This window comes from Argiope bruennichi, chromosome 6 (genome assembly GCF_947563725.1).
Source record: "Argiope bruennichi chromosome 6, qqArgBrue1.1, whole genome shotgun sequence".
Lineage (NCBI taxonomy): Eukaryota > Metazoa > Arthropoda > Arachnida > Araneae > Araneidae > Argiope > Argiope bruennichi.
In genome coordinates, this window is record NC_079156.1 from 49,815,540 (window position 1) to 49,842,433 (window position 26,894).

Genomic DNA, 26,894 nt, shown 5'->3' on the forward strand with positions numbered 1-26,894 from the left:
TTTTGAATATGACAAAGGATTGTTAACTTTTGATATAAAAGAAAAGCACCTTAATTAACGCATGTAGCAGTTGCATTACTCTTATCTTCTCTTTTGGATACTAGATGGCGATACCTGATTAGGCCATCCCATAGTGCATTGCGATTGTAATAAGAATGAGATGTGATGCTGAACTGTGAAGCCGCGCGCGCGAATGTCTTGTCTTTGTGTTTGTGCTTGTTTAGTGTGTGAATGTGATTATTAAAAGAAATGTTTCTAAAAACACTCGTCCTGTTGCTTCCTGCATGGATCATAATAATCTACATACCACCACACGCATAGTTTTCTTCATTAAATCTTAAAGTAAGATGTCTTACAAGTTCTTATTTGTCAATATATATATAGTGGCTCAAACAATTGAGAGTACACCTAACTTTTACTTGATAAATCCGACTTTCAATATAAATATCACAGTACCAAGAAGTGCAAACATGTTTTTGTTTTTACACATAACAAATGGTTCAATTTAAAGTAAAAACAAGTAATATAATTTTTTTTTAAAATTCAATTCCTACTTTAGCAAGAATTGTAATCGCATTCTTCACCTTCATTTGAAAAATACTGCATTTTACCGACTGAGCTACAGCCTATAGATTTCAACCTTCATTACAAACTGCTAAAACTCGATTTAAAGTATTAAAAATTAATTAAATTTAACAATTAATGAATTAATATTTGAAAAAAACTGTATTAACATCAAGTGTCATCCACTACAAGTTTAGAAAATGTATTTGAACTTGAGTGGATGAAGAAAAAGTATTTTATTAACGATTGAAAATTTGAACAAGATATATAAATATATATATAGGGAGAGTGTGAATTAATAGTAGGAATTGAAAAAAGAACAATCAGCGAAAAACTTCTAAAATGAAAAGTTTCAGAAGCATTTTAAATAAACATACGCAGATTTTTGCCACAAAAAATTGAGAGTGTACCAATGAAATTTTTGTAATATCGCACACAGAAAGAGTCAATATTTAGTTGCATGTCTTTTGGCTTTTATAATTCTCTCTAAACGTCGTGGTACCGATTTGACCAACTTTTGGGTGGTATCTGAAGATATTTTACCCCATTCTTCTTACAACACTAGTTTTAAATGGATTCTGTTTCTAATTTTGTGTTTTTGGACCGCTGTTTCGAGTGTGGTCTACAGATACTCAATGGCATTGATGTCGGGAGACTGTGGGACTGTGGTAATGTGTGTAATTGTTGTTTACAATGAAAAAGAAGCCACATTTTGACGTTACGTGCAGTGTGTTTGGGGTCGAAGCTGAATATAAAAGTCGAGTAGTTAGAAGGAAACCACCCACCAGCTTTCAAAATCAGAAAAGCGTTTGACGTTTGCAAAAACTCATCAATTGAAGACCAATAACCTTTGGAAAAAAGTTATATTTAGCAATGAAAGAAAACTCAAAATTTTTGGCAGTATAGCCATCGTACTGTATGGAGAAAGCCTAATACTGCTTTGGAAACAAAAAATTTACGTCCTACAGTTAAACATGATGGTGGCTCCGTCATGGTTTGGACTTGTATGGCTTCATCCGGGGTAGGAAATATTTATTTGAAATGCTTCTGAAACTTTTCAGTTTAGAAGTTTTTCGTTAGTTGTTCTTTATTTTTACTTTAAATAGAACCATTTGTTATGTGTAAAAAACAAAAACATGTTCTCACTTCTTGATAATGTTTTATTTATATTAAAAGTCTGATTTATCAAGTAAAAGTAAGGTGTACTCTCAATTGTTTGAGTCACTGTATATATCAGTTTTTCAAAAATAAATTCATAAATTGATATACTTTTTAACATTAACTATTATTTATTCCTGAGAGAAATTTAGAAATATGAAAAATAAAACTTCATTTATTACTTAATCCAGACGATTAATTTCACATCCAATTTAATTAAATCCAATCCAATTCAATTCAATTACAACAATTATTTTAAAGCAATACAATAAAAAGAAACTGTGAACCAATCAACTGTGAAGAAAATGAAAACTTTTTTTTAACGTTTTCCATTTAAAACGAAAACGGTTTTCCCTTAGCCCTTAAAAGCAAAAGTTATAATAAAGAGAGCGCCATCATCGCTTTCAGTTTCTTAATTAAGGTTACAGTGAATCTTAGATTAAGCTAATTAAAACTGTATCATGGAAATAAAAGAAAGAATGAATCTGGAAAAGGCCATTTGAAATAAAGTATCTGCATTAAAGCAAATTAAGTTATCGCATTTAATGGACTTGTAAGAAGATATCTTTATTGAAATGAATTTGTTTCCTATCTTATTTATATACGATTAAAAGAATTATTTAATTTAGATTGCGTTAAAGATTATTATATCAAAAAAGCATTTTTATTTGAAATTTTGCAATGTAATATTTGATAAATTAAATATGTATCTTTGTGTCTGTTTTATAAAACATTAATTATATTCAATAATTCTCTGTTATTACGGAATTACAGCCGTTGCCAATAAAAATTTCAATTTTATCCATTTCAGTAATCTTAATAATATTTTATAAAAAATCTATATATATATATATATATATATATATATATATATATATGCGTGTTAGCGCTCTACAGAGCCGATCATTAGACATGGAGCAGTCAAATTTGGCACATATGTACTTTGGAAGGTGGTAATGTGCACCTTGGAATGATTTGATTTGAAATTTCATTTAATTAAAAATTGGACAAACATTTTCGATGATTTCATCGATAGATTCCGAAAATATTATTGTAGAAGCAAAATTTTTAACTGTGTTAGAATATCTTAAAAATTATCTCTTTAAAAATATTAATTTAAGAAACGCTCAATTCTTTAAAAAAATTGCCAATTTTAAAAATATCTTCGCCTAATTTTTAACAATATATTAAAATAATAATAATTTCGTTTAATTACAATATTGCTTTGAAATTAACATTTATCATTAATTTAATTACGGAAATTAACATTTATCATTAAAATTAACATTTCATAAGATTCTTAAGATTTCATAAGATGCTTTCCCTCCAATGTTGAAAGTTTTAAAAAAGGCAATCGCTTGATGTTTGTGTAGCTTACATGACAAATAAAAATTTTAAGTTACAATACTACGAACTCAAAAAGATAGACGAACCAGACAATTACAGTTTTAATGGCGCTGTGGTATCACGGGGGTGGTAATCATTAGAGGAGTCCCTGTCCTCAGTGAAAAAAGATGTGAAAGACAAAATTTACACAACTTGATGACAATACGATTGAATCCTAAAAATAGTTGTTAGGATTCAATCGGTCAATTAGGTCATGAAGTTATATTTAAGAGATTCAATTGAAAGTAAACAAAACCTATACGCTCGGCAAAGCAGCTTGTTGCTAAAGGTGACTAACTGATAAAAAAAATAAGACAACAACAATAAAGGTTTCAGCTTTTGGTTATCACACCGTTAAGAAATTATATCACAATACTTAATTATGAAGATAATTTTAACAATAAAAATACTGTTCCTTTTCTTCCATAACGTGCAAACTGAAAAAAAAAATCACTAAAATTCACCACATTGTGAGATCACAAGCAATGATAAAACGTCATTTAAGTTGTGAATATTATAGAGTTACCACAATTGGCATTCTTTGACCATATTCTTAAGGGAACCTAAAAATGACACTCTAGCTTTGGCGACTTGGCATGATTTGGCAAATGAAAGGGCACACTAAAGTAAATTTCAACCTCGGAATTTCCATAATTTAGAAAATTTATTTTGTTACTATAAAGTTAAGAATTAATTTTTAATGAATGGTTTCTGAAAGAAAAAAAATGAACTGAATAAAATTATTACATAGAAATTCCCCATTTGTGTACTGGAATTTAATTTTGAAAAGATGTTCACAGATTAATCCACAACAGAAATTATCCGCTTTGAAAGCAACTTAAATAAAATCCCAACTTTTAAACATTTTATTGGTGGGAGTAACGTCCTATGTTGTATCCTTTTCCTTGACAGTGGAAAATCCTTTCGTTCTCTTTATTTGTACGCCAATCACAATGCTCACGATTCTTTCTTTCAAATATATTCTTTTTAAACCTTCTGTTTACTTTACAACTAAAGTTGAACTCAAACTTTGAGCTCAAAAAGGCCTTTTTACTTTTTCCAGGATTACAGGCAGACATTTTTCAATTCTACTAAGTCTGCAAAGTTAACTTTCTTCTCACAATGGCCTTGCCTTATCAGAAATGTTTTCTTTGTTGTAAAATTTTGTCTTTCCACTCTTCGAAGGGCATTTATCTTCTTACAAATGCTTTAAAAATGTCTGATCAATGAATTTAGACAACTTACACTTCAATAATTTCAAATATCGTTATTTTGATATTAGTGAATTTACAAGAATTGTATTAGTAAATTTCCCTTATAATTTATTTTTATAAGTTGCAATTTTGAAATTTGTATTCCGGCTTTGCCAAATCATGCTAGATTTTCTCAAGTGCCAACAGAAAATTTTTGAGAACTATCTTATTTCTTGCTATTAATTTGACAGTGAGGCGAGCTGACAAGATTTGGCGAAATTTGCATACAAAATCCTGGATTTTATTCATTATTATAGGTTTTTTTAGGTGAGGCTTAGTAAAACTGCTGTACAATTTTCAGTTATTTCTTAGTATTACTTTAAAATCTACTGTTTTATTGCATAATGTAATTAAATAATTTATTAAGGAGAGCTGTGTTCGGAGGCTTTGTTTCTGTGTACTATTTTGAATTTTTAGAAGATGTAAAATTATCTATATCTGAAGAGTTTCTGGTATCCTCTTCCACTTCATCTGCGTCGTTTTCTACATCCTTTTCTTGATTTATTTCATCTTTTTTCTGGTCCTCATTTGCTTTATTATTTTCCTCATTCTGATTGACTTCATCCTTTTGTTTATCTTGATCTACCTCATTCTGATTTGTTTCATCCATTTCTTTATCCTGATTTGCATCGTCCTTTTCTTTATCTTGATTTTTATCGTCTTTTTCCTTATCTTGATGTATTTCATCTTTAGGTTTACTATCCTCCCCTTCTTTTCCATTCTCTGCAAGAATTTCAATTTGAGTTTCGTCATGTTTCCTTGCAAAAATATTTCTTATGCGTTCCAAAATTGTCACATGATGTTTCGGTTCCTCTTTCAACTCAGCTGCTTCTGGAACATAAATGGTAATCTCCGGTTCTTCGGCGCTTGCAATAAGCTGCTGTTCTGGCTCAGTCTTTTGCTCTATCTTTTTCAATTTCTTCTTTTGAGATTTTGGTTTTCCATATTTGGGATAAATATATTTTTTCCTGATATCAGCCCTGAATCGCTTCATGTCTTTACTCATCTCTTGCCACTCTCTTGGAAACTTGTCAATGTTGGCTCTGTACTTTTCCTGCATTGCAAAGGAGCTTTCCAGCTGACTTCTGTTGTAGCTGGTGTGCTCGCCTTTAATTCTGTTGAGCATTGTTTGATTTTCGTAAGAAACCCTTACAGCTTCTTTCTGCCTTGCGATTGTGTTGATACTCCTGGGTTTATGTTGAGAATTGTCGGTATCAATCCACCCACCATAGCGATGTATTTTCTCCACTTTTTCCAAAAGATATTTATTCTGTCGTTGGATAGTACAGAAGCGTTCCATTTCTAATTGCAATTGCTTTGGTCTTAAGTACAAGTGGGGGTAAGTTCGTGGGGCTGTTTGATCAATCTTGGAGCGAATGTTTTTCACTTTTTGTCGGTGAGTTTCGTAATTTATAAAATCCCATTTATGTTGAAGAAAAAGATTTGAAGAAGGTAGAATAGGTTGGTAAAATCGATGCATGTTTTTGCTAAAAATATTTATCATCGCTTCAATTGGTAATTTTGTTTATCAAAATGCAAACCAAAATGGTTCAAACCTCTTCCAAACCAATCATTTAGTGATATGAAAATGTTCACTTAAATATCGCATGTGAACTCGTGTTACATTTGTAGATTGTTGCCATTAGTATCTTAAATAAATTTATTGCTGTCTTGACGAAACTCTTGAACGTGCAAGTATATTTTGTTGATTATTTTCACCATATATGTTCAAATTTTTAATAATAAGTGACTCTGTCGATACAATTATTTGCCAATAGAGGTCTCTATATATTTCAGAACATGTTTAAAAATATTCTTTATAATTAAAAATATTTTTTTAATTTTTATCTTAATATATTAGGAAAATAATTGAATATTTTTTTATAAATGAATAGTTTCACCTATTTAGTAAGAAATTTCAACATTTTGTGACTTTTCCTTAAATACGAAGTACTATACAAAAGCGAAATATTTAATCGCCAAAAATTGCACTCGCAAGAATTTGGGAAACAACCATTTTTCAGGTCTTACTCAGTTTAAATTAATCCTTTTTGGAACTATGTCTGTCAGTTGGTAAATGAAAATAATAAATTAATTATATGAAATAAGCAGATGAAATTTAGTATTCAGTATTTAAATTGCCGCATTAATAAAAGGCATTCGACTGCCCATGGCCAAATGATCATAACACTGATCTCATAATCAAGAGATTGTAAGTTCGAATCCCGCTAGAGACAATGTGATTCACAGTCTGTGTAAATATTTAATTCCTTGATTTTATGTTCTCCTTTATTTCATGTTCCATAAGATACTGGACGTTTCTTTAGTTTACCAGGCAAGTGTTCTGGACTTTTCTTACTATCTCCAGAAAAGTATTCTGGAACTTTCCCTGCTAGTATAAAAGCAGAAGATTTGTCAGTCACTCTGTTCTGAGTTCAGAGTTGAGTTAATAAATTGGTTTAGTTCTACTTCTTATGTGTGTCATTGAGTTCCACACTAAAGAACCTGAGTGACGATATCAATATCGTAGATTTCTATCATATTCAGACAAATCTGTTTACGGGAAATCTGTTCGCCCGATTTTGTAAACATGATTATTCAAAAAGATTATAGTGGGTTAAATTAACAAATTAATCAACTAGTTAAGAAAACTTAATGGTTAAATTTTAACACAGGGTTTTATTACCAAAATTGCAAATTAGGTTATATTTTGATGAAATATACAATCTAGTAAATTATCAGTCACTCTGCCTCTTTTCGCACGTGGGTCTAATTATTACATCTACTTAAATAAATGGAATGAAAATTGCTTTAAGAAAATTGTATCTTCAAGGAATTGCATATCGATACAAAATTCCGGTCAAATCAGTTGAAGAGAAAATGCTAAATTGAAATACCCATTATTTTTCCTCAATACTATAAATTGCATTAATGCTATATTGTCAATACTGTTACAAACCTGCAATTTTGCTTTCCCGCACGAATAGTATTCCCTCTTCTACATCAGAGTGAAAGTAAAGACGTACAGAAAACCTGCAAAGGCCACTATGTGCTTCAACTGTGCAGGGTTCTTCCATAGCGCGAGGAATTGCAAATGCAATCCTCGCTGCATCAAGTGTAATGGAAATCACCATTTGACACCACCCAGCAGTGTCAAATCAAGGAGAAGATATCAGACTCGATCTGTATCAACTGTCAAGAAACTGGACACTTAGCCTCTTGGAGAGAATGCAAAAATTACCCAACTATAAAAACCTACCCCTCTATCAGAAGATCTTTCGCCGAAGTTACGAAAAGAAACCTTGCAAATACAACCGAAAACAAGCTGCCGGAGACCAACCTAACCCACGGACCAGAACAGCCACCCCAGCAACCAGTTTTTAAAACCAAAGAAACCTCCCCAATAGAAATTGCCGACTTCAAGGAAATAATCGAAGCCCTTAGAGAAATCAAAACCCTCCTGAAAGAATTCCCTGGAATCTGCAAGCAGCCAAAAACTTGAAACAAACAGTCGACAAAGAAGAAAGAAAACTAATTCTAATAAACGCACTTCTCGCCAAAAATCTCAGTTCCGACCACCACAGTTCCTAACGCTTCTGATTGGCCACTGACGAACAATAGTTTATCCTGCTACCCTCACCCTTCCCCTGATAAATAGATGCCTTCCCATTGGCTCCGACAACTCTCCTACGCCCATGCTGACTGACTCTTCGACTGTAATTGCAGGACCACTCACCATATCATCGCAGTTCAGGGCACATTCTCAGCCAAGTCTTAATGCTGCTAGGAAGGAGATAGCCTGGCTGAGCCAGGCTGGTGCTCCATAATCTCCAAATCTCGCTGAAGAAGTCGTGTGAGTGAGTAGTCGGAGTCGAAGAAGTAGTGAGTCGGCAGCTAAAGCGAAAAGAAGACAGCGAGAAGTCTGGCCGCTTCGTGTGCTGTGGACAATTACTACTTGTGGGCTACTGTATCTGCTGCTGTGTGCTGTCCTGTGTTCTTCTCGGCTGTAAATAGTTGTCGTCTGTGTGCTTCCTGCCTTGGTGTAAATGAACGTCATTGTTTTTCTACTGGCGCCTGTGATTGAACGTTCTCCACACCATATCACTACCACAATCAAAACGAACCCGAAAATCCGTAATAATACATAGAAGAAAGTTAAAGGAGGAAAATTACTTCTGATTAATTTTTTTTTTATAAATTAAGCTATTGCCACTTTTTAAACTCAAGAATCTAAAATAGGATTTAAATTATTTGTGAAATGAATCTATTCAATGTGTAAATTTAAATCAATTAAATGAACTAATGATAATAATAAATTATTAAGCATTTTTAAAAAATAAGATTGTAGAAATTATAAAGAGTATAAACCAGTGGTCTTATGAAATTTTCACGAATATTCTAATAAATGCATTTATGTATTATAAATCGTATGTCATTGGCAAACAATAGTTAGAATCAGCTATTAGAATGCGATCGATGGAAATTATTCGCTGGAATGCGATTAATGCACAAACAACAAACAGTCGATTATGCCGTTTAGATATCTTTTTCTGACCGAGTGAAACGAAAATTTGATACAGAATTATAATTGTAAGCTCAAGGTCACATAAAATCATAGCGTTTTCCATTTATAGCGTTTAGACGCATGCAAAAGTACCAACCGACAGATGGTCAACTAACTCTTTGACGGATTTAATGAAAATTTTATTAAGTCTTAGATGTTAAATCTGTGTACCAAATTTTATTTACTTAACTCTACATGTAACATGCTAATGTATACCTGGACAGTCGGACAGATAGCCTTCCTTTGAATAGATTTTGTTCAAAATGTTAACGGAATTAAATAAAAAGTATGCTTGTGAAATATACTTAAAAATATTTTAAAGGAATTATTTAAATTAAAGAAAGATATTCTGAAAATAGAATTATTATAGTTATAAAGATAATTTTTGAATTTTTAAGTTACGCAATATATATCGTTCCATAATATATAACGACGAAACTATTGAGTAAAAACATTAAGATTTCTATTAACTTTAAATCATAAATTTAATAAAATTTTTGAAAAATACTCTATTTTTTTAAATTCTTACTGTCAAAGAAATATCTACAATATGGGAGTTCTAACGATCTGCTCGATAAAGCCTTTTGAAAGCGTTTTTGCATCGTAAGTGATGTAATTTAAGCAACTAACGCAGACTAAATATTATCATGTTAAAATGATAAATAGGAAAATGAAGACACAATGATATAGTTTACATTCAACTTATAAGTAATGTTGAACTTGAGTTAAATCATTTGATGTTGGCATGACGTACATGTCAAATGTGACGAGTGTATTTAATTTCGAAACCTACAATGCATCTTAGAGAGGAGAAACTGCAACGACGACCAATTTGATTTTAGATGGTATGACAAGTGTAATGTAATATGTGTGACGTGATAATGACGTTGACTTCACAATAACCAATAGGATTTTGAGATTAGGCGGTTTGGAAGCTAGATATTAAGAGCAGTGATTTTATGATAAAAGTAATTCCACGAGTTTTTTTTCACTATAAAACAACATATATTTGTATTTTAAATATGCTAAAAATAAGCAAAGCATTTATGCCTAAAATATTAATGGTTTAAGAAAGAATGAAATGAGGGTATGAAACTGCAATAAATCATAGCTTGAAAAATATTTAAACGTCACGTTCAAGAAAGGAACTTCTTGAAAAGCCATCTTCCTAAAAGGCATTTTAAAGGTATTTCTCTCATTATTTACTATTATTACTTTACTAAAAGAATTTCAAGAATTTTACCGAAGATTTCAACTATTTGGAAACATTTTATTGAGCAGTAATTCATGCGCGAGTAGTCAATAATTTTTGTCTCAAAATATTGCTTAACTGTCATTAGTCATTAGACTGGACATCTGTCAGAATATCTTAAGCTAACCGTTTTTGGCGAATCATCCTAGATTATTGGCTTTTTAGATTATTAAATGATTGCTATGTGATGCATTTAAAAAAAAAATTACTTTGTCATTTGATCTGACTGAAAATGTAAATTCAACTTAATCTGTTTAATTCAAATAAAAAATATATGTATTAATATGCAAGATAAAAATGGGAGTGAAAATTCCATTACAGAATTAATGATGGGCAAAGTCAGGTAACTAAATGTTTGGATGGATGGGATGGATGAGTTCCATCATAACATTTCAAAACAAATTGTTTATCAAATTAAACTGAAAAATACTATTCAAAATAAAGAGTGAATTAAATTGAAATGAGATTGATATCATTAAAATGGTAAATTGATTTTAATTCCTTTAGATAATACAAAGACCCCTTTTCTCAAATTATTGGTTTGAAAGAGGTGAGCATCATTATGCATAGATAAGTCATAGCTATCACCCATCTCCCGATTTTTGAGCTCGTTTAAACTTTCTGTTCTTGATTTTTCTTTGTCTCTGCCTTGATTTCTTGATTTTTTTTGTATCACCTTTCCTTTGACTGACTAAACTCTGGCTAACGTCCCCTCTTTAAAACATTCTAAAGAATATCTTTCAGTTCCTTCAACTGTGTTGCGTTGTAATTTATGGCACTTTACAAGCCTACTGACCGTTACCTGTCAGCGATTAAAGCCGATTGTACAGAAGCGCCAACTAGGGCGAAGAGTACGACTTAGCTACTCACGCATCACAACTCTTCATTCATGCATTTCATTCACTCATCAGCAGATCGTAATTTAGACCTGAATCAGAGAACGATAACCTCTGAACCAGTACCCCAGTGGTATTACTCTCGGCTTGGGAGACTCGATCTCGATGAAAGCTTATCGGGGTACCCGTCCTTGGAGTAGGACTATCCCCTTAAATGACATAACTGGTAGAAACTTGACTTTTAGTATTTTGCCATGATAACTGTGATGGGTCTTGACTCAATGGTGGAATGGCTTGGGAGACTCTATGACCATGACAGATTTATACGTAGTCACGCACACGGAGAGTCTTCGGCCGATAGGGTTCGAAAGCACAACCTAAGGGATTCTAATCCAACGTCCTACCAACCACGCTATTCTGGCCACAGTTCCAGCACTTAGTTAAGCGAGGCGATGAATTCGATACAAATGTATAAACATTCATTGAAGCACTCTGAAATTCGTATGAGGTTATTTTTTTAAAATTTTTGATTGTTGCCATTTGGCAATAAGTAGCAAAACAATTTCTATGCCACGTCAGTTAGCGTTTTTTATATATGAATGTACAATTTATATTTAATGTATTCATAATGGATGTAAATTAATTTTAGAAAGATTAGGATGGTAATGGAATGATATGGATTTTAAAATGACATCACAAGAAATTTATGACACTTCTGATCCATTAGAGTTTTTAAATGCTCAAAATTTATTTGTTTGGAAATCAAATTTCTAACAGTATTTTATTGCATGGCTCACTGATAGAACTATAAGCTTCCTGTCATTGGTCGCGCATAAATGATTTGTAAGGAAAAAAAAATCTTTATGATTCGTTAATCATATACAGCCTCGGTCCTTATATCCCCATATCTCTCCATTATCCCCATATGGACTCTCCATATGGGGATGGGAAGTTATCTGATAGGAATGCATAATTCTGGTAGTGTTGATTGGTTAAGGGGCTCATCGCTGATGACGTAATGTTCTTTTGTCTTATTCTCTGTCTACTGATCATAATGAGAACAATTATGCGTCGGCGGCTGAGCCGAAATTTATTACTCGCATTGTCATGGTTATTCTTATTTTCCGTCCATTTCAGTAAGGCTGTCCATGTTCTTATACATTATCTCTTCCCTAAGTGAATAGTTGAAAAATATTCATACCCCTACATAATTGTATTTTCTCTTATCTTTTTAATTACTTTACATGTTATCAAAAATTACATTAATAAAATTAATATTATACATTCAAATATTATTTAGTACATATTATAAATATTATCCCTTTTTTTTGTCGTGTGACTATTTTAAGCCAAATTTTTGCGCAGTAGCTTCTGAGAGTAAAGAACCCTGACAGAAGTCTGACTTCTAGCTCAAATGAAGATAGCACATACACACTCGCTTGAATAACCCCTTTTTATAGGGGGCTCATTAACGTACCTCACAGAGAGAACACAAGGAAGCGAACAACCATGCCCGAACCAGGACTCGAACCCGGAACACCTAGATCGCGGGGAAAATGCGCTACCCCGAGTCCAGGACGCCGGCATATTTGCACTTAATCTATATGTATAAAAAAACTCTAATATAAGTGACATGGAAATCATTCTTATTACGTACTGCTAGGTGGTAATAGTCAAAAGTAAATAAATCCTAATACAAACATTTCAAACTAATTCATTGAATGTTGTTATTTTTGAATTTATTTCAACGCTTCATTAATTTATGATACTGAAAAATATTATTAGAAATGAATGCTCTGGATAAGACTCTCCAAAAACTCTTTTCTTCCAGGGGAAAGAAGATATAAAAAATCAAGGAATAGGGCGTTAAACAAAGTTTAAACCGGCGCGAAAATTAGTTTAACCATTTCTATATGTGTAATCGCTATGACTAATGGAGATTATAACCATATTCTCGAAAATTATTATTTCATAAAAATAATTTTTCTGTCATCGATAAGTTCAAAAAGTTATCTTTTTAATGATGTCAGTTTTATTTCTGAATTATATTTTCTTTATCTTTAATATTTTTTAAAATGTAATTGGCAATTTGTTGCAATTTTTAATGTTATAAAATTCGAACTCATTTATCATAATCATTTTTTAAATATTAAAAATATGATTTAAAAGTGCCTTCTTTGAATATTAATTCCGAAGTAGGATTTTCATTTCCGCTTTTAATTCGCAGTAAATACATTCTATAATTTGAATGCGTTATATTGTTTTAATTTATTCAATTATTGTTTTCCAGGCTTATTAATTAACAAGGGGGGATTTTAAAAACATACATTTTACATTAATGTTTAATAACACAAAAAAGTTTATAATCTGGGTGAACAAGCTGATTGCCAAAAGCGGCTAGTTTTCTTTAATTAAATATAAAGCTTTATTTTAAATATAAACTGCTGGTTGCTTTCTGCAATCCGTTTTCGCACCAAAAGCTTCAAGACAATCGTTATTTAAGTACACGATGGAAAAGTACCCGCTGGTGTGGTGCGGTGTGGAGAGGGGGGTGCCACATCAGGTGTCGTCTTCGTCATCTGACCGTGGTTCAAAATTACGAGGTCCGTCCCAAAATAGCCCTAGTGTTGCTTCGAACGGGACGTTAATATAACTAAACTAAAACTAAAACTAAAAACGATGGAAAAGTTAACAAATAAATGGAAAAATTTGATTTAATTCAGATCGTAAATTTGAAAAGAAATAAATAAACAATCAGGATTTATTTCTAAATTTTAATTAGGGAATTCAAATTTCAATCGATATGAATTAGAATATTGTGACTGCATTTTTATGGTTAAACTAAAGTATTAAATATTGTTATCAAATTAGAATTTTCAACTAATGTGGAAGCCCTTCACAAATGCAATAAATATGGTTCCTGTTACTACCTTAAAATATTTGGCGAATTTTTAGTTTGATCTCGTTTGGCGGATATTGGATGGAAAGCGATACTCTGTACTTTCTTGCCTATTTTTGCTCAAAATGTGGTTGATTTACACTGTATAGGTATTTAATTCCTAGAAATTTAATCCATTTCATTGGACTTTTTAAATTAAAATTTCTCATTAGTTATAGACTTCCTAAATCATTTTACAGAGCAATAACATTAAAATAAGTATTAAAAGACTACATTTAAGTACAGATTTATCTGTGGGACAAATATAATATTCTTAAAAAAGCGGCGAATAAATGCATTTTGTTCTCCACAAGGAATCTGGATACTTGAAACAAAGCAAGGCAAAGTGCAGCTATTAGTGAATTGGTTCAGTGCCAAAAGTCACCAAAATATAACCGAACTAATAACTTGTCATAATACTACAAGGGCCAAAACGATTAACTCAGTGAAATAAGACGTGGAGAAAACACAAAGTGGCTTTTATTAAAATATAAAAGTTGACATTAGGGAGTTAAACGTAATTTAGACATTTGTCAGCAAAAATGAGGTAAAAAAGGGACAGAATAAATATATAGATTATATTGAGAGAGCCTAACCACGCCGTGATTTAACCGCTTTACAATGAAAGTTTAGATTTTTTTTAAAATTAAATATTAGATATGAGTAATATGCGTTTAATCTACATTTATAACTACTCTTGCCTAAAAATTTGTTTAATTTGTAAATATAAGAAACTTTTTTGAATTTTTCTTAATATTATTTTGAAAGTTTCAAATTGATGCCGTCGTGAATGAAATGAAATGAAAATGCTCATTTCGATGCTCACATGTTCAAATGCATTTCTTATTCTTTGAAACATAATTTCATTATGAATTTATTCACTTTTACTGTAAGACCATATATTAAATATATTTTGACGTAGAGTTTTACCAAAAATATTAAAGATAATAATTAAAAGTTCGTTTAAGTGAAAATTGGCGAAAATTTAGACATCATTTTGGATGTCAGTACAAGTTTGGCTATAAAATGAAAATGAAAAGTCATGGTATAACTTTGAATTCCGTGAATTTCGACTTGAATGGTCCTTTCATTTGGTAAATGTTTGTTTATAGTTTCTATCCTGTCAAGTATATCTTTATATGAACTATTATTTATTTTTTATTATTTCGAAACTCCATTTGCCTTATCAGTGTTGATTCTTCGCCAAGGAAATCTGTTATCTTCAAATAAATTTAAGCTTATTGCTTCAACTTCCTTCTTAGAATTGCCATATTTCTTTTATTTAAATCGTTGTGTTATTGAAGCAATATGTTCACATGCATACAAACGGACAGAAAGATAAAATTCTCGTTGGCGGATTTTGCCAGATATTTGACATCTCCCATTTCGATATTTTTAATTTCAAAATGAAAGCTACAAACCAAATTTCATATGTCTGTCTCATTCTTTTTTATTTTAGTAAGTTCAAACAAAATAAGCAAATATAAACCCAAGCAAGATCATCCTTTCAGATTCAAGGATATTCGAAATACGAAAATTCGTCAGAAGTTTGAAGCAGCGTATTTTTTTTATAAACAAAAATTTTTCTTTGTGTATTTAGTATACATGAAAACATAAATAAATTTACATGAAATTAAAATTAATGAAGTCCTCTAGAAATTTCCCATACATTAAATTATTACAAAGCTAACACACATACCAGAATTGCTTCAGGTATTATTCTATAGATTCTTTTTAACAGTATCACTTTTTTTTTCTCTGGTGAGTTTTTTTAATAATTCCTCCTGTTCGTTTTTCATTGTACTGTGCAATGTTTAGAGATACATTTTCAGCTTTCGCATGAATTTAAGAGAACTTTCCATAAAAGAAATTCACTTTACAAAGAAAATGAGCATTTGAAAAGCTCTTAAACGAGTCGAGTATCACTATGGTGACATTGGATTTCCACTCTATTCAATCGATATGTCTACACACACAGCGATTCTTTAGCTTCCCTAGTTCCGTAGCACGGGATCATTTTCTCAGAAGAATCTCATTTTGATGCAGATGTCTTTGACCTGGGCATGTTTGTTTTGTACATTGAAATAGCTTACTTAGAAGGAGAATGGGACATTTATCGATTCTGGACAGACATTATTTTACTTCCGAACATTCTGATACACTCGCATGCCTTAAAGAAAGAAAGCACGAAGTCTAAAAAGAAAATGGACGAAGCTAATGGTGTGTTAAGCCTGGAAATAGTCCATTTAAACAATTTTTTTCCTTAGATCTTTGAAGTCTTTAAACGCGGTCTGAAAGCAGTTAGGATATATATGTACTTTTAGAAGAATTAAATGGTCTTCATGGCATTTTTTTACTGTGGATGTTCTGCAATTTTAAAGTTTTAATGCATAAAATACCAAGAAATTATTTTAAATAATTTCCAAAAATATATATAAATGAATGAAATGCTTATATAAATTCTTCAGATAAAATATTCATACATTCGAAAACACATATACAAAATTAAATAATAAAAGTGCAAAATTTTCTAAAACGGTCTTTTAATAGAGTGTAAGAATATGAAAGACAATACTATCATAAAAGATATGGAGGTTAAAGGAAAATTCGTACAAGAGGCACACGAGGTATTGATATAAAAGCATTTTGATTATGAGTAAACTGGACAAGTACTTCAGTCATACAAGGACTCTATACTCCAGACATAGTACAAGAGAAAAAAAGCTGTCTATTAAAAACAGCATAAAATATAAATTTTGATGAATGTATAGATTCTTTATAAGACTATAACAAAGATCATCTGTAAAAAAAATTCCGATTGATTAAGGCTTATCGGCTTATCTCCATTTTAAATCCAATAGGGAGATTTGAAAATTAACCCTACTTACTTATTTGAAATTTCAAATGTCACATTACTTTTTACAGCACGACGGGGGGCATATTTTAAAATGTGGCATCGATAACCATTTTTGAATTTTTATAATTTGTGAAAATAGAATTATGGTGTGGAAATTGAATTCCCCCTGGATCTAACCCGCGACGATAGGCTCCGTAGCCGCGTAACATAATCACTAGACAAAAGAGATCAGTCTATTCCGGCGGCTGTTACCTGGCTTATGAAGCTATCACCATAATACTCCCCCACCAGTGAGTCGGCGGAGAGACGAACGATATTTTCGCGCCAAGCGTGTGTGAGTTGTTGGTGTTGCGTCAAGTGTGTCTGACGACTTTTTAGTTGCTGCGTCAAGTGTGTCTAACGACTTTTTAGTTGCTGTGTCAAGTGTGTCTGGCGACTTTTTGGTTGCTGCGTCAAGTGAGTTTGTCGACTTGCGTTGGTTGCTTTTTGTTGCGGGTAGATGGTGCCAAGACAGCTGCACGAAGGATGCGTGGTCAAGGTCAACAATATGCAGATTGTGGTGATAGCTTCATAAGCCAGGTAACAGCCTCCGGACAAAAGTGATCACTCTAGTCCGGAGGCTATTATCTGGCGTATGAAGCTATCACCACAGTGGGACTTTTAGATCTTCCTATCCTGCATTATAAACCATATTAAAAATATGAACAATTTCACAGTTTCATAAATTGATTGGTTGGTTTATTGGGGTCTATAGATGCACCAATTCGTAGTTTCATTGGATTACATAATTAAAGTAAAACTAGCTATATTATATCCAAATAAATATCAGAAAATTTCTAGATTTCATTAAAAAGGAAAATCATGTGCATAATTTTGTTTTTTCTTAACAATGTCTTTACCGGTTTCTAAGCCAACCACTGAATGAAAATAAGCGAATATAAAAAGTAAGGAAGGATATAATTCAAGAAATTTTGGATTTGAACAAGTTTTAATGCACAAAATATGCGAATGTGAAATATATATATTTTATTAGGTATATGTTTGAGTAGAGTTCACTCTTATCGAGCTGCGAATCTTCCAACAACCACCTTTTAATTATCTCAGAATTTTTCACAAATGTTGGAAATATTTCCTTAGATAATTAATTGTAGGGTTAATTTTATGAAAAAAATTCATTCATATAATGATAAATATCTGCTATAATAAGTAAATCATTACTGGAAAATTACCTTTTCTCTTTTCCAAAATGGATACTTTCCCGGGCCTGGAAAGTTGCTAAAGTAGTCTTATTACAGAAGAAAGATAAAGACCCAAGTAACATATTGACCCATTTGTCTTCTACCTATTTGGGGAAGATTCTGGACAACTTAATGACTGACAGATTTACGCGCTTCCTCGAAATTAATAATATATTAAATGAAAATCAATATAGATTTAGGAAGAAACAAAATGAAAATTACTCAGACACTTGAAGCACTAGTAAATTTTTTATCCATAGCTAAAGATAATAAACTAATATCATGCATGATCGTCCTGAATATTGAGAATGCTTTCAATATCATTCGATGGCATGATATAAAAAATGCTTTTATAAAGTATAAATTATACAAAAAATTATGTTAATTAATTGTAATTATCCATAATATAATAATAACTGCAATAATGGTAATATAATAATAGCTCCAAAATTCATTATTTGGCATCAATACTGTACCATCCTCCAAAACACAAAACTGCCCATAAATTAATAAATTGATTTATTGATAGACAGTTATTATTGTTTTCTATCGACGAACAGTCTATCAATTCGTTAATGAATGGACAGTTTTTTTGGAAGATCGTACAGTACTGATGCCAAATAATGAATTATGGAGCAATAATCAGGGAGTTCCTCAGAACTCTAGTTCTGGGTCAGCGCTTTGGTTAATTGTCACAAATGAAGTTTTAAATCAATTTCAGGAAACTCCAGAATATAAGATAGAATAATTTGTAGATAACGTAATTATATTGATGAACTTCGACTGCAACTTATCCTTTCGTTCAAACGAATATATCAGTTTTACAGAAAATGGAAGAATGGACCAATCTTTTAAATCTGAAATCTAGTTTAAATAAATCTCATAACATCATGTTTAAATTTCGTTAGGCTATTTCAAATTCCCCAGGAATTAAGTTATATGATATAGGAATATGTTCTTTCTTATCGATTTGTTGGTAAATGCATTCAGTTATTCCATATATATTTGAAGATATTATTTGGTTCATTTTATTTTATTTTATAGCACGGAGTTTTATTATTAATATTATTATTATTTCCCACGTCGATTTAATTTTCTGAAAAATATGAAGCCTGCACCAAATTGATGGATAATCACTCTGTTGTTTAACCCTTTCTGAGGCCGTGGGAAGTATGCTTCCCACTAAATTTATCAATCTTTGTATGAAATTATGCAGGTTGGCATAAGTTCTGACAAATTTGTTTTAGAAAGACAGAAACGTAGATGTTTTAGTTCTTTATCTCACACAAAATGATGTGTCTTGATTTGTTACTTAATTATTAATGAACCAAATTAATTAATTAATCAAATTAAATTTATCTAATAAGCTAAATGTATTCTAATTTCAAGCCTAAAAATATTTTAACATAATATGACTAGAAAAAAATGGCTCTTTAAAGGGTTAAATAATTTTGACGACTTTTTATACAATTCAATTTTTTATGTTGTTGCTGGACTGTTAAATGTTGCATATTGCAACATAGTATCAATAGCTATGCAATAAAAATTTGTCATACATCGATTCTATGGCTTCCTTTATTCTCAAATTGAATATAGTCCATAAAAGAACCCAATCTTGATTGATATGCAGTTGATATATACAATATTTGATCTGGACATTGAAACAGCTTACTTAAGCGAATAGGGAAGATGATCGATTTTATACACACATTATTTCACTTCCACGCATTTTGATTCACTTGAATGATTTTATTGAAAGAAAACACGGAACTCGGAAGAAGATGTAAAAAGTAAATGGGTTGTTAAGCCTGTAAATGTTCCGGTTAAACAAATTTTTCCTTGAATTTTTCGGCTTTTCAAACACAATTCTGAAGCATTTATGATGCATGTATATTTTTTATAGGATTAAATGATGCTCACATCATTTTGCATCGACAATATTTGATGTAAAAAGGCTTGTTAAAGAATTTTAAAAGAGTAGAATGCCATGGAAGAATTTTAGAATTGCTTCAGGAAGAATACGAATAAGCAAACATTTATTTAAAAAAATAGCAGTAATCGCCCTGAGATTTGCATTCCAAAGATTTATTCTTTTGCATTTTGGATTGATATTTTCACAAAACTACTTTTGTAACCAATTAGATGATATCTTTTGTTTCGTGAGTGAATTTGTTTCGATTTAACTCAAAGTCCATAAAACGATTAAGATATTTGAGGATTCTATGCATCGTCTTATAAATAATTATATAATCTATGAACTGTGGCTCAACTGTGGCTTAGTGGATTAGTATGCCATGACTTTTTTATTTTTTCACCACGATATACTCAAGAACTCGAAACCACTATGTTCTTGGTCATTCGGATGGGCATGCGAGCAAATATTTATTGAAAAGAAAAGGAAAGAATATTACAATTAAAAGACTACAATTACAATAAAAACTTTACAAGGCAGAGTATGTTTGGTAAAGAAAGAGTTCATATGTTTTTTTTAGGGGGGGGATATTAATGAAGTTTCGATCGATTTAGATAATTTGAATTTGGATGGCAATAAAGAAATTATTCTCACCTTGGATCTGAGGAAAAGAATTTTTTTTGTTCTTTGGAACACTTACATTAGAATTATTGATTTAATTTTGGATAACTTATTTCTTTCCCGCGATGTTGCTTCAACAGACTAATTGAAATATATTGAATAGATTTTTTGAGGTGAAAAGATATGGCGCATTATCAGCTGATGGCTAAATGTAATCGAGGATCATATTTGGTGAAGAAACATTAAATCTTCTGGACACATTTTAATCAGCATTCTCCAAACGCCACTAGATTGAGTAATCTGAGCTAGATAACGAATTGCACGTTACAATCGGATTGGGTCCCTGAGTGTCTCCTCTAAGAGAAGCTTAATTAGATTTCGGTTAGATTTAGGACTGTACGTCACTTTATTTCCAAGGTCTCTTTAAAAAACCGATGATTTAACACTTATAGTGTAAAAAAAACTATCGAATTTTGAGCCAAATCCATCAGGGGTTGACTGTCTGTCGGTCTATCCTTTTCATAATTAAGTAAACAGGATAATTCGAAAGCGTAATGACCTAAATATATTACATTTAGTAAGGTAATTTGTGACTGAAAGTGCAGTTTTGTGTCAGATTTTTGTTTCTATGAGATAAGAAAAATGGGTCTAGAGTACAAATTCGATATTTGGATATTATTAACGCATGTCAGGAATTAATCGCCAACAATCTCGCCAAAGATGACACGATAGATTCAGTACAATTAGTATTCACGCCAAAAGTAAATATTTCGTAATTACTGTAAGCCAATGCCAAGTAACGCGTTCTCTGGCATGACAAATGTATTAGAAAGCATGCGAGAAAGTTTTGGAGAGACAGCTACCACTGTAGTTTAAAGATTATTTGATTTCAATGGATTTGATTAGATATACTAATTAAATCCATGGGATGCTAGCTAGACAGAAAAAATTAGAATTATTATCACTGCGTCTATTAAAAGTTATTTTTAATATAAATGATTAAATATGCGATACATTAAGTTCGACGCATGTGCATATCAATAAACAAATTTTATATTTTCTGTTCAGCTTTTATTGCTGATTGTCTAGACCAAAATGAGAAAGAAGGATACTAAGACATTAATTATTTTATTCTTTGAATTCATGAAGTACAAATTCAGTACTGTTGAAAATTTCTGGAAAAATGTAAATAGATGGCAGAGGTTTTTAAAAAAATAGACTGCATTATCCTATTTAAATTACAGGAATATTAAAAAGATTTGTTTTATCTAGTGTTTCTTAAGCATTTGTTATTTTTTCATATATATTCATTTTCTTATGGTGGGTAAATATAACGCTCGTAGTATTATATATATTGCAATATATAAAAGATTAATTTAATGATTTGTTGATAGATGAAAGCAAATTTAGTATGAATACTTTTCAGCACAGAGAATAGTACGAAAAGGCATTTAAAAAAAAAGGGGAAGTTAATCTGCAATTAAATTCTTTATAGAGCGGTATCATAATTATATTCTCAAACAAAGTTCTAGAACTTATTTTATTACAGAAGAAGGTATACAACTTGTTTACTTGGGGTTTCCTTGGATGTATCTACCCTTGGAATTTAAATTTTATGCCACAAAAATGTAAAATTGGATGGAAAATTTGCTTTGGCCACATCTTCCAATATCTTCGTCGCTGCACTTCTTCAGAATTTGAGAATCGTTGCTCCTTGAGCAAATTCTTTATCAGAGGCAAACGTTACAAGGAACGAGATCAAGGAAATAAGATGAATAAGCTGTTGGTGTATACTTTGAATTTAATGTTTAAAAAAGACAGTAGTGGAATTTGATGAAAACAGGGAAGCCTACATATCGGATCCTTCTTTAATAACATAAGATATTTTATAATATCGCCGTGATATTGTACGATATTCTGAATGCAGTACAAAATAGAGAAGTCATAAGAAATTTACTAGGTATTTTCAGCTATTTAGATTGTTACGATGGGATGCTACAACTTTCTCTTCACTGTGATAGAGAGTTTTATATATATATAATCAACCACAAGCGTCGTGAATACATTTCACTTATTCGAAGTGTATAATGCTCGTTCTAACAAAGTTTCAATAGTTCAATGAAAAATGATCTAATTCATTTACCTTTAAAAATATTTTTTTAGAGTATCGGAGCTTTTTGAATATAGTAGTAAAAAAAAGATGCACATGCTTAAGGTGTACGTACACACTAGAAGACTTTTTGTTTTAATTTTAACTTTAAAAATCCAGTTTTTTTACAGTAGGTCATTAATATATGTTTAAACTCATTTCAGTGATAAAAAACCATATTACACTTATTATTAATTAATATTTAATGAATTAATTAGCATATTTTTTGAAACATAATATCTTAAATTCTAATTTGTACAGACACACAATTCTAGTTGGAAATTATGCCTAATAATGTCTTCATGTTGTCTGTCTCAATCAAGTTATAAAAATACATAGTTTTATTTAACAATTGTTTCTTCATCAACGATGAATAGAAAAAGCGAGATTTTTTTCTGTCATTTTAACTTTTAAATAGCTATTAAAAATGTATTTCTATAAATATTACTTTGATTAAAACACAAAACATCCGCTATTTCATACAGATTTTTTTGATATATAAATAATTCTATTTGGTTCATTTCTTGTTGAGTTATGATTGTTTGAATGAAGCAACATAGTAGAAAAATTTCATTCTTCATAAAATGAGTTTTAAAAAAAACCGTAACTATAGTTTTTAATGAAAGCACCTCAAGAAAAATGATTATAACTCGAGAAATATTTCGAATATTGACATCTTGGTATCGTTTGAAAGCTAAAGAATCGGAGAACATTATTAAGAAATAAAAAAATTCGGTATTTTGAACGATTTTCGAAGTTTCAAGTGTGTACATACACCTTAAATTATTTTGACTAATACTCTTAAGTACATACGGCATGTTTGTCCACACAGCGCATCTTGAATTTTGAAAAATCCTGTATAAGAATACACCTAGCATTTTTACCTAATATTCACTAAATACGTTTCTTTAATTTGGAATTAAATAAAAATAGTGAATAAATAAACTCTTGTTTGACATTAATTAAGCCTAACTAGAAATGCTAACAATTAGTCAAATTTGCAAGCAATTACTGTACAAAGAATAAGTGGGTCAAAACTTTTGACTTTTATCTATGACGTCCATGAATTTCCTTTCTTTATTTTTCTTTCCTTTCTGGTTAAGTGGAACACAAGATCATTTACTCAGACATTCATCATTACCCTGAAGGACTATTTTCTTGTGAGTGAAAGGAAATAGTTGATTATTCGCTACACTTTTTCCAATATTGACTCTCCTATTAAGGAGAGGAGCAAAGCTTTTGAGACTATTTGAAATAAAAAAGAAGTTAATCGACTATTTACCAAAGTCATACAAAGAGAAATTGATTGTTATTTATTTTTCTCGAAGTCATTATGACTAGAAAGGACTGCAGATGCTCATTAAAAGTGAATCTATGAGTCTTAGTTTCAGAAATTGAATTCTAAGTATTATCGAAGCGTAGAGAATTATTTTTTATTTTGTTAAATAAAGAATACAGAAAATATCGTTTGAATCCAGAAGTTCTCATTTTGTTAATTGAGAAATTTTCAACAGTTTGAAAGAAAGGAGCACTTGAAAATATTTGAAAAAAACTTTAATAGAGAGGGTTTTAAAAAAAAGGAAATTCAAGTATTTTTCAAGTTGACCAATAAATTATTCTAACACTGAGCCCTTTATATCTAAAACACTTTTTATTTTAAAAGCTGGGTTTTAAAAACCTCAAAACGTTTCTTTAAATATATTAATTTATCCTATAGTTATAGTTAGTGACAACTGAAGATGACAGAACAAGACAAAATTTCTCATTGTATTGTAATGACAAAATGAATGGTCTTGAAAATGTTCCTAACATATTTAAACGTATTTGATATATTTAAACAAACTTTAATTCCAAATTCTCGCAACCTATATTCTGAACACTGAAAATTGTTTAAAAGGAAACTCGGTTTCTATATTTCCAAGATGCGTCAGGAAAAGTCCTACTACTACTACTAATACTATGTTAAAGAAATTCGGAAATTATTTTATTGATGGAAAAATAAACTATGGATAGAAACTATTTATTTATTGTTTTCTTTAAAGTAATTACGCATTTATTTCAGTGTCAATCAGTTTCTTCTGAAATTTTTCCATAACTCAGTTTATATCTATATGTTGAAGATGTGCCAGGATTGTTTTGGCTGGCAAAAGATGCTGTATTTCATTAACTCAATTAATTAATTCGGAACATAGCAACCATCACTTCACTTCGTTTGTCTCGCTAAAAGCTCTCCCTCAATGTCCATTAGCATTCAAACAAAAGGTAATGATACCAATCTTACTAACCAACAGTCTCGAATATTATGTTATTATATCTTAATTTATTTCCCATTTTAATAAGGAGTGATACAGACAAATACCGTTTATTTTGCTTCTAAATGAAGCAATATGGAATTATGATCTCAGGGTCTATATTAAATATAACTCGTATTGTTTATTGCATATCACCAACTCTCATGTCTCTACAAGTATCCGTGGGCGCCATGTCTATACAACAGCTTATTAATGCTGTTATAAGTTTTATTAATTAAACAAACTGTTCAATTATTTTCCATCAGTTGAATTACCACTTCAGCAATATTAAAAGCTTAAACGATGGTTGAATTGTTAAAAGTCACTTCTCACATTTTTGCGTGATGTTTTTAACCAAATGGCCTGCTTTTAATTTCATGTACAAACCAACAGCAAAGGAACCCATTGCGTTGATGAGAATATAGATCTGTTGACAAAATTCTGACTCAATTATGAATACCATTTTCATATAAATAGAAACCACAGAGGGATATTTATCCAGCAGTTCGTCTATACAAGTTTAAACACCCGTCCCACGCCGTAATTAAATTCGAAAACTCCATTTTCGTCGCCATAACACCTTGTCACTTCTTTTGTTTCCTATGATTTATTAAAAGCGTTAGGGTCCGGCCCCCAGCACTCGTAGTAATGGAACCATAATTATCGTCCGGCGCTGTCATTAAGGGAATGGCCTTTCCATTCGTGGACACTGTTTACCGAGGATGTCCCCTACATGTCCCTTCACGAAAGATGGCGTGTGGGATGAGTAATTGGATTTATTATATTAGAACGGAAGTGGTACATGCCATGTTGGTGTCCGTGCTATCACTAGAACTCCCATCCGTATCATCGGGTGTGACGCTTTCGTCGCACTAACCCAGTCACCTACTTACTCACATTAAGAAAAAAGACAAAGTTGGTTTTGGTAAAAGTTCTGTTTTACAAAGAAGCTCGTTGTCAAAACAAAATTGTGTTTTTATGTGCCGTTTATAATCATTATGAAGGTGAAAATGAAATTTTTATTTCCTTTTACATCACAATGCAATAAAAATAAACTCAAATTGTTTTTATCATTTATAAAATAATTCTAGAATGATTTCTCGACAATAACCAGACTGATAATGCTGTCACCCATAGCATAATACAATTGCATGAAATAAATACTCTTTTGTGTAATGATGCCACCAAAGTTATGAAATATTAATAACTTTGAATTGATAAATAAATCGTTTGTAAAAGTGCAATGAACATTAAAAATATGAAAAGTAGATAAATCGCTTACAGCACTGACAAAACTGACATGAAATAAAAAATAAATAAATCGTTTTCAATAACTATAAACTTACATAAAAAGTAATTATATCATTTGCACCTGTGTAATAGACTTAACATAGAAAATGATTTTATAATGATTTATTGGAAGTTGATAAGTTATATACTAATATCAAAATCGTTTATAGTAAAAAAATTGTTCATCTGAATGGAATGCTAGAAAATTTTCACATTTAAGATAAATACTTCCTTATGTTTAGATCGCTAATAAAATAGAATGTTGTGTTTAGAAGCTGACAAATTACATTTCGTATTTATCCACGATTAAAATGCAACGATTCATATGATGACAATTCATATGAATCTTTGCATTTAAACATTAGCAAAGACACATTATCTATTTTTTTTTTAAGAAAACTATTTATCCACAATTAATGTTTGTTAAATATGAAATGTCCTGCATGAAATCCTCTGAAATGTAATGTAGTTTTTATCCATGATTAAAGTACATTAATTCATTCTAAATATTTTTCTTTTAAAAGCCAAAAGAAGTATAAAATTTCATAAAGCTTCCTGACGAAGCATTGAAATCTTACATTTAAA

General features: G+C 30.9%; 2 protein-coding genes across 2 annotated transcripts in view; both read right to left on the reverse strand.

The window, feature by feature from the left end:
* Window positions 1–26,894, reverse strand: part of LOC129972139 (uncharacterized) — a 131,776-nt gene that overhangs the window by 86,625 nt on the left and 18,257 nt on the right. The gene's annotated exons all lie outside the window — the stretch shown is intronic.
* Window positions 4,762–5,841, reverse strand: LOC129971742 (uncharacterized). The gene has a single exon (XM_056085718.1). It carries the CDS (start codon window positions 5,839–5,841, stop codon window positions 4,762–4,764), a length of 1,080 nt encoding a protein of 359 aa, XP_055941693.1.